The 10,009-nt window shown below is 42.4% G+C and overlaps 1 protein-coding gene across 1 annotated transcript in view; it reads left to right on the top strand.

Moving 5' to 3' along the window:
- The first annotated feature begins 5,181 nt into the window (after positions 1 to 5,181).
- Positions 5,182 to 10,009, top strand: part of adar (adenosine deaminase RNA specific) — a 12,940-nt gene continuing 8,112 nt past the window's right edge. The window contains exons 1-5 of the mRNA XM_030783591.1: positions 5,182 to 6,642; positions 6,974 to 7,232; positions 7,603 to 7,739; positions 8,644 to 8,779; positions 9,369 to 9,610. Of these exons, the coding sequence (XP_030639451.1) occupies positions 5,888 to 6,642; positions 6,974 to 7,232; positions 7,603 to 7,739; positions 8,644 to 8,779; positions 9,369 to 9,610 (1,529 nt within the window). The 5' untranslated portion in view covers positions 5,182 to 5,887. The remainder of the gene's footprint in view (positions 6,643 to 6,973; positions 7,233 to 7,602; positions 7,740 to 8,643; positions 8,780 to 9,368; positions 9,611 to 10,009) is intronic.

Below are 10,009 nucleotides of genomic sequence, written 5' to 3'. Positions count from 1 at the left end.
ATGTACTTATGAAGGGAAAGCCATTTCGCCAACTCCGGTTTTTAATTATACTGCTTAAGGCAATCACACAGCTTTTATTTGAATTAAATTTACTGAAATAAATAGAGCAATTGAAATAAATTCACCCGATATAGGACAATATAGCACGATACTACATGTAGTTTTCAAATATAAAGAGCCGTGTAAATTCTGCATCTTAAACAAGATACAGTCAATACATATATAAAATCTTAATATACACACACACACATATATACACACACACACACACACACACATATATATATATATATATATAATTTATTTATTTATTTATTTTTTTAGTAACTTATAATGTTTTATTTTGCACTACTAAAAAGAAAATAATACACTGCCCGCTCTGGCAACAGTTAAATGGGCGAAGAAGTTTAAATTTTGAAGAAATTTGACTCAAATTTCGCTGTTGACGAAAAGACGTAATGACGTTACCTAAAGCGAGTTTGCGTCAATGAGGAAGCGACGAATACACCGTCGCTATCGTGTGACGTTATATTGACACAAACCTGCAGTTTATTCAGGTCTGCAGAGTTCCTCACTGCTTTAGTACCATCTGTTATTTAAAATTTACCACAAATTCCTCAGCTAAGGTAAGCAACATGAACTACAAACATTAAATTCTCTGTAATGATATCTGAATTTCAGTCAAATTGGTCGGGTAAAATCTATTTGGAAACACTGAAAAGGGTAGTGAAACTGAAGGATGCTACAACACATTACAGTTGTGCATCCCATGTTTGCGTCGCATGGGCTACTTATCTGGAAAGCTAGTTTACACTGTCTTGTAATTTAAGCGTGAAACGTATGTTTAGTTGAGACGAGCAGTTACTGATATGCATGAATTATGCAGATTAAACGATAAATCTTGTGGACTGTGCGTGCTGAGAGTATATAGATTTAACTAACCTGTTTGCGATTGGAATTTGACTGTATTATAGTTTTTTTTTTCTCCGTGCATAGCACCCTCTTCCAAAACTGCTAAGCTAATCGGTTTACTTAGGTGGCCGAACTCACATAAGATAACGGTAACTTTATTGCATAGATAATAGCCCAGTTACGCCAACTTCACTCATTACATTTAAGTTTGTGAAAAATTGATTAACCGATGTGATCATCGGTGAGGTTTGAATCGTGGGACGAAAATAATCACCCACCACGAATTTTTGAAGTATGTGAACAAGATATGGGAACCGGGATGAACTCGGATAAGAAATATGGTTTAATAACACTGCTGGATACCTGACTGACGATAAGTCGGTTTGTCAGACATTCATCCTTACAAAAACGCTGGCAAGCAGAGGCCGAAATATTTCATGAGTTTTTTGTCTTTCTGTCAGGTCGAGTTAAAAAAAATGATATATACATATATATATAGGCTATATACACACACACTATGAACGAGAACATGATATCATAATAGAATATGCATGAGAACATAATATAATATGAATGAGAGCATAATATCACATGTTCTCATTCATGTGACTGATCCTAAATACAGACACTCTCTCCCTCTCCTTCACTTCTCTTTTTTCTCTCCCTGTCGCTCTCTCTCGCACTCACTCCCTCGCTCTGCATAGGAGGGTTTGATGAGCGGTGAAAGTTCCTGTAGGCGATTTTGGACAACCGAAATAGGTTCACAGTGACAAGTTGGAGTGGACATCCCCTTCCATTCCGTAAACCCTAAAATGTCATCATTATTTGTGTAGGGGGGAAAAACAGTTTCACACGAGCTGGCAAGAGCACTGTGATAGTGCAACCGTCTGCACAAGGGAGTCAACTGTACACTAATAAATTATGAATAATGGAGGGTCGCAGGTTGAGGTTTCACTTCCATCTGCCGGTCAGCGAGACTCTTTACCGATGAATCTACTGCAATAGAATACGAAACCGATAACACGTGACACTAAAATATTAACGTCGAAAAGTCGATCGAATTTGTACTTTACGTTTTACTCTACCTATGTGGCAGCACATGGTAGCGTGTATATATGTAGGAAACGTCCGTCCTATTATTTGTTTATGACATTAAGAGTTCTGAAGGTAAAGAGGTATGTTCTAAAAATGAGAGAGAAATTTATCTCACACTACCTGAAATTCCGGTTAATGACGAATAATGGTTCCCTTTGTCATACGTAATGTGGTTACCGTCCGATATTTAAATATTTGGCATTATTAATTGTAGCGGTAAATGCCTCTCAGGAATAACTGATGAAATATGTTGAAGCGCCAAAGCAGCGCCATCTATCGACGCAAGAACAAAGCAGACACGCAATAGAAAGTAATTTGAGAGATCTTGGAAGAATGGAAAACGAAACTTAAACGATTGTATAAATCCTCCATATCTTCATCTTAACTGTGATCCTTACATGCCATGTGTTTTCGTTTCTGCTATGTAGCTATGTCACAGAGGTCATCTACTCACACTGCATGAAACCAGCGTCCTATATAGCCTAAGGAGGGACCACTCAGAACAGTATTGCTTTATCTCGATTAACTGAACAAATATGCTTAAACAGTGAAAGCCATTGGAAGGGAAAGCTAAAAGAAACCATTCCGTTTCTATTTTTCTTCCGCTGCTGGGGTATTACTACAAGTAAATTAATTTTTGAAGCCATTTTTGAAGTTTAATTTCGAAGCGGTTTTACGTTGGACCAGCCCTTTTTTTAGTTTGTGCACTAATCGGCGTTCTTGCGTTTTGGCCTACGCTAGCTGCACATAGACAGGTTTGCACATGGGTAACTCTTTTTTTGTTTCACAGAAATTGCTGTGAAACACAGGTACGTAAAGTCACACACAGGTACGTAAACTAACAAATTATTCAAATATTTTGAGTGTTCAGAGTAAATTAATTCAAGATTTTCCCATTATAAGTCAGCCATACGCGTTGCTTATTATCAAAACGGCATGTTAAAACGAAAGTGTTAAAACGAAATTATGAGTTCTAATATGGTCACCATGGCATTTGTTTTGATAAGTTTACGGGCGATGGGACAATATGTCTTTAATGTTCATATTCAGAACGCTGGATACAGAGCTTGGTTTCACGTTATTATTTTAAACATACTGTAGGCTATGTAAAAAAAAAAAAAAGAGAATTTAGAAATGCAAAATTAAACATTCTTCTGTATCACTGTGTCCTTAAACAATCTAACTAAGCTCATGAGAAATGTATTAAATACAAGAAAATTTTTTGTATAATTAATAGACTTATAGTGTATTAATTATATAGTCTATTAATAGATTATTTATTAGTTTGCTATTGGTTATAACCTTTGCAGTACTTTGTTGGTTTATATACATACAAACATATGTGTGTGTGTGTGTGTGTGTGTGTGTGTGTGTGTGTGTGTGTGTGTGTGTGTAAAATTATATAGAGAGAGCGAGAGAGGGAAGAAAAGAGGGAGAAATTGTGCCAAAAACAAATGTGTCTAATATTTGGGCATATTCATGTAAAAGCATTAGTAGGCTGAAAGAAAAAAAGCTGAGTCATTTTTTTTTAAAGTGTGTGTTTGTATAAGAGGAGAAGGAGGGGGTACGGGGTCATTTTGGCAGTGAATGTTCTACTGCATTAAGCTCTCAGTGAATCAGATATTCCTAGGCCAGCAAGGACTGTCAACTGCTATAACGTTACCTTTTCAAAGAGGTGATTTTGTTTGGTGTGTGTGTGTGTGTATTTGTGTATGTATGCGTCTTTGGCCATTATTGGGATATGTGCTGCGTCAAAATGTATATGTTGGCAGGGGATCTTGGGATAGCATGTCGAGGTTGTGCTTTTGGGAGTTCATGCAGTGAAAGTGTATGGAGAGCGGCCACTCTAGTTTGAGATTACAATGTCTACCAAATTGTTGTGTTGAAATTCAAAGCAGTGGCATTTGAAACAGAACAGGCTTTGGGCAAGTAAAAAATGTCGCTTCTTGTTTTCTGACTTACTTTGCTATTCATTAAAAAGGTAAAATTGTCTGGGAATCTTTAATTCGGCTGTGTTGTATTCATTCTAACTACAACTTTTTTTAAAAATGTGTGTTCTATTTTTTTTTTTGTCTTTGTGACAAGACGAGGGCTGTAGTATTCAGGCTAAGCTCGCTCTGAAGCGCTAATAATATTTTGTCTGTATCGTTTTGCCATCATTCTGGCTACCAAGCTAGTGTCCTTGAATTCTACCTTGCCTCCTTCAATCCCTCGTTCACTCTGTCTGACTGTCTCACTTTCCCTCCCCACGAGGCTTTGCAAAACTACCCACTAAGCCAGAAATAAAACGACACTGTCACAACAGACATGAATTATTAATCCAGATGCCTTTTGCTAAGTTATCCAGTAACACATTCTTAAAAATGCAACCATGATGAGTTGTCTGTCTGTGTACATTTCTTTCTTTCTTTTTTTTTTAAAAGTATAATAATATTAATGTTTACCCCCCCCCCCCCCTCCCTTTCTTACTCCCCCCCTCCTTTTTTCTTGGCTTCTTTTCTCATGCTTTCTGTCTTGTAGGTGAGCCTGGACCTTGAATTTGAAGCTCTATGGTCTTTGCCACATCACGCATTCACACATACATAAACCCAGCAGACACTGATCCTTTCAGTGTCCACCACTGTGCCCCCTTCAGCCCCACCCCTGCGCTATGAGCAGAGGTAGAGGAGGGCCCCCTAAAGAGCACCAACGATTCTCCTCACCCTTCCACCAAGGAGCGTCCCGCATCCGACACCCCTCCCATACTCACCCAAGGACACCCCGAGGGCGAAACCCAAACGCGTCTTTTGGCAGGCACACGCATCCTTCCCCATCTTCCTATCCTGGTCCTTCAGGAGGACCTTTCCGTAATTCATCTCCGTCTGCTCCCCCATTCGCCCAAGGCAGTGGGGCTCCAGACTGGTCGCCAAATGGAGTAAGATTCCAGAACGCCGCACCGGACTTTCGTCAGCAGCAGATACTGTTCCTCAGGGGCCAGAATCCAGAAGCTCCGCAGTTTAGAGCACCTCAACAAGGAAGGGTCCAAAATCCTGACAGGGGTGCCAGCGCACCCAGCCAACACCAAACAGGGTATCCCAGATGCCCAAAACCCAGCAACTGGGGCAAAAGAGTTGGCTATAGCTGGGACCAAGGGAGCTGGGACAGGCGATCAGATTTTGGATTTTCACCTGGATCTAAAACATATTCAGGGTGGAAACAGCAACCCCCTAGACGCCAAAACACATACCCAGGTCAGAATCAGTACGGCAGACGACGGTGGGACACACAAAGGGATTATGACTCTTCTCTATCGGGAGGCTTTGGAGCTCTGTCTCTAGACAGTGAGAGATTCTCCAGAGGAGGCAACCTTGACAACCTCTCCTCCCAAAGTAGCAGTAGCAGTGGCAGCAGGAGCTTCAGCTCTTTGTGTTCAGCTGCACAAACTTTGACCTTGACCCCTGAGACAAGGGAGCAGGTCCTTAGAGCTTTAACTGCTTTGGGTCCTGGGGAAACATTGCAAGCCAGGACCCTAGCCAAAAAACTACGCTTACCCAAGAAGATCGTTAACCAGGCACTGTATGCTCTCTTGTGCTCCCGCCAGGCAGTGAAGGAGAGCGACACTCCCCCTCTCTGGAGACTCTTCAGGGATGGTGATGAGGACCCCTCTGTAGGGAAAGAAAAGAAGAAAAATACGGTCACACTGGTAAAACAAGAGCCTAGAGTTATTGTTGTTGAGGAACTTGACGGTAACATACAGACCAACGAGTGCATCAATATCACACACGATTCTAACAGCGAATCGGAAGATTCAGAAGGCGACGATTCTTCTCAGTCGTCAGCCACAGACCAGGGTCAAGACGTGTTTTCACTAGCCAGTCCAAAGTCCTCTAGTGTTGTCGTCATGGCAGACTCAAAGGAGATCAAAGAGAAGATCCTGCAGTACCTTCACGAAACAGGCAAGGCTAACGCACTCCTGATTGCCAAAAACCTCGGCATGCGAAATGCCAAACAGGTGAACCCCACTCTCTATGCCATGGAGAAACAAGGCGACGTCACCCGCAACGATCTCATGCCGCCCATCTGGGAACTTGCAGACCACCGCAGAGAGAAGATGGATCGCCAACGGAAAGCTGCTGCTGCAGCGACCGCAAGGCCTGCAGGATGGGGGTTCTCGTTAAATACTACGGACTTAAACTGGAGACAGCAAGAACCCGGGTCAAGTGTGCAGAGCATGGTGAGAAATGGAACACAAAGAAACCAGTCGTACGCTGCCGCAGAATCTCTTCCCATGCCTCCCCTTGAACCAATACCCTCTGATGACCCATCGACCTTGTCGTCTCTTCCTCATCGTCCTAGTCCTCAACCTCATCATTCCTCCTTCTATCAGGAGAAAGACAGGAATGGAGGAGAGCGATTACACTGGGAATCAGATGACATCCCGGAGTTCCTAAACGCAATCCGGTCAGAAGGGACCGTGGCCGTTTCCCTGGCAGCTCCCGCACCTCCGGCCCACAGCTCCGAGGCCAACCGTCTGTCGAAGCTCAGGGAGGCTCGCAGTAAGAACCCAGTCAGTGGCCTGATGGAATTTGCCCAGTTTCTCGGCCTCAACTGCGAATTCCTCCTACTGGACCAATCTGGACCTGCCCATGACCCCAGGTCAGCTAGACCTTGATAAATATGTTCTGTTTCTTTGTGTGTTTGTCTTTTGCATGTTCCAGACTATGTGATCTGTCCTTGTAAGTATCACTGAAAGACAATCACTTATGTTTTATGAATGCGTCATAGATAAGAAAGCGGCATTCAAAAGCATGTGATGACTGCTTGCCGGTGGGCGGTCTTAGCAAAACAGTTGTTTTTATCCGACAGGGAAGGAAGACTTAGAAAAAAAGAGAGAAAACTTTAATTTTTTCAGTAATAGTTTTTTTTTGCGATTTAAGGAGGAAACTGTTATCCCTGGTACTGAATGAAGTCTCACTTTGGTGTCCAGGTTTCGTATGCAGGTAATGTTGGACGGACGGCGATTTCCACCCGCTGAGGCGCCCAGCAAAAAAGTGGCAAAGAAAGACGCGGCCGCGACAACCTTGAGGATTCTGTTGAAAGAGATGGAGGGAGGGGGAGGAGGAGTAGCAGCAGCAGCAGCAGAGGAAGATGACGGCGATGATGACGATGACGATGACGATCAGTGTGGGATAGGGAAGGATTCGTCCAACGACTCAACAGAGGACCTCTCTGTGAGTTTGCCTGCTGTAGATATCAGCTGATGCAGATTTCAGCTGTAGATATTAAGGAGTGTGAAACTGAATGTAATATATGATCCAGTGTCTACGTGTCTACACTGTCCTTTAATCAGAGGAACTAACACTGTAATTAAAAGTGTAAAACTAGTTCTCAAGCGGTTCACATTTACTCTTATCTTTGATAGTTAGGAGAACCGGTGTCTTGAAAACCATTTTACTATCCCCCATCAAACTGAGGGGGGGGGAAAAAAAGTTACATTAAAAAACAGGAACTGTGGCTCAGACCTTTAAGTAAAACTGTGTCCACTGTTCTTTTTTGGGTGGGTGAGGAGGTTGGGGTTATCTTCTTAATTTCGCGTTTTGCCCTTAATTTTTGTAGGGAGAGGGTCCGCCTCTGTCTCGGTCGCTCCCAGGTGGAAAGAACCCAGTGTCTGTTCTAATGGAACACAGTCAACGTAGCGGCCACTCCATTGAGTTCATCAACACAGGGCAGGAAGGGCCACCGCATGACCCACGGTTGGTAACACGGAGCCTTCAGGGATATCTTTACATATCTTTTGGCAGGGTCAAGTCATAATTTCTGTGTCTGATTCTGTAGTGCTGTATATCGTTTTTTTTTTTTTTTTGCCTTTACAGTAACTGATCTTTTAGAAGTCCCTTTCCTCTTATCCAGCCCCGTGCAGTTCTGTGTGCGTGTCCATCCACCTTTGTTCTCTCTCACTCAATCAATCTGTCCCTCCCTCGGTTCTCTCTCTCTCTCTCTTTCTCTCTCCCCTTCTCTTTCTCTAATGCTATCATTCTTCTCCTCTGGCAGTCCTGCTGAAGTTTTTATGAACTCTACTTAGGGTACAGCTATTATTGTCCTCTCTCTCTCTCTCTGTCTCTCTCTCTCTCTCTCTCTCTTCCTCTCTTCCTCTCTCTCTTTTTCACTCCTGCTCTGATCTGCATGTCTTCTGTGCCCTCATCTGCTGGGTCTGACACACAAAAATCCCCCTCTGTCCATCCCCACCCCCCTCCATTTTTTCTCTCTCTCTCTCCCTCTCTCTCTTTTTTTAATCTCTTTCTAGGCTCTTACTGTTCTATAATAGACTAATGATGAATGATGATGAAGTAATACTATGAATAAAGAGATAAAAATGTAGTGAACATATCATCTTTCCCTCTGCTAGTCAGCGCAAAAGGATCCATGTATATATATTCACTGTACATTAGGCTCTAGGTTGTTTTGGACACATATTTGGACATTGGTTATGAAAATCGTTTACTAAATTAAAATGCACTCTTTTAGGACTAGCAGACAGACAGGCTTTAACGCATTTGAATGGCTTTACTAGCAACTGAAACATTAGCTTGAAAATACAATGACTTTCCAGCCATTTCAGATTTCCTTCATGTCTCTCTCTCTCTATCTGTCCTCTAGTTTTAAGTTCCGGGTGAAGGTGGGTGACAGTCTTTTCCCAGAAGCCTCGGCGCCCAGTAAGAAAGCAGCACGGCAGCTGGCGGCAGAAGAGGCAGTGAAAGAGCTGATGGGAGACGGACGACTACACATCAACAAGGTAGAGAGAGAGAGAGAGAGAGAAAAGAAAAGAACAGGGCCTCAGAAACTCTCTAAAGTGGAAAGGAATAGAGGGAGGACAGACAGAATAGGATGCAGAGGTGTTAGGTGAATCGATAGATGGATAAATAGATGTATAGATAGACAGATAGAAAATTCAAAAGAGATGAAAATGCTTAAAGTGGAGAGGAGAGAGAAAGGCAAACAATGAAAGGAGGAAGTGGAAGTATTACATAGAGAGGCAGAGGAAAGAGACAGACTGTTTGTTATTTATTTCACAAGAACAGGTGTTATATACAAGCGGATGGGAGTCAGAGTGAGTGAGTGACAGCTTATTCACTTGGTCTATTCATGGCGTAACATGGCCCAGGATCAGTAGACACATGACGTAGGAGTCCAGGTGTAATTTATATATAGCCCATACACACTTATTATTTGACAGTCTCTCACAAACACATGCACACACATTTTTGAATGACTGAAGTTGCTTACTGTTTGTTCGTTTCTTTCTTTCTTTCTTTTCTTTTTTCTTGTCTTTCATTCTTCCCCCCCCCCCCCCCCGCCTCTCTCTCTCTCTCTCTCTCTCTCAGCCCCAGACCAGTTTCTGTCCTTTGGGTGAGGGTGAGTCTACGTCTATGATGATGCCAGCATGCCCGTCTTTGCCCCCTCTGACCGCGGCCGAGCTGCAGGCGGCGCACGAGGCGGGCGTGGGCGACCTCATTAACCACCTCAACAACAACGCTGTGTCGGGCCTGCTGGAGTACGCGAGGGCGCGAGGCTTCGCTGCCGAAATACAACTCGTGGGACAGAGCGGACCCCCGCACGAGCCAAAGTACACAGCACATCTATACATATACACAAATATACACATCTATAAATATAAACACATCTATACATATACACAAAAATAAACACATCTGTACATATACACAAATATAAACACATCTAGACATATACACAAAAATAAACACATCTATACATATACACAAATATAAACACGTCCATGCATATACACATATATAAACACATCTATACGTATACGCAAATATGAACACATCTGTACGCAAATATAAATACATCTGTACGTATACACAAATGGAGACACATCTATACAAATACACATATAAATACATCTATACATATACGCAAATATCAACAGTTCCATGCAAATGCACATATATAAACGCATCTATACATATACGCAAATATGAACACATCTGTACGCAAATAT

This window comes from Chanos chanos, chromosome 9 (genome assembly GCF_902362185.1).
Source record: "Chanos chanos chromosome 9, fChaCha1.1, whole genome shotgun sequence".
NCBI lineage: Eukaryota > Metazoa > Chordata > Actinopteri > Gonorynchiformes > Chanidae > Chanos > Chanos chanos.
The sequence above is the reverse complement of the archived record's forward strand: the minus strand, read 5'-3'. Positions and strand labels throughout refer to the sequence as shown.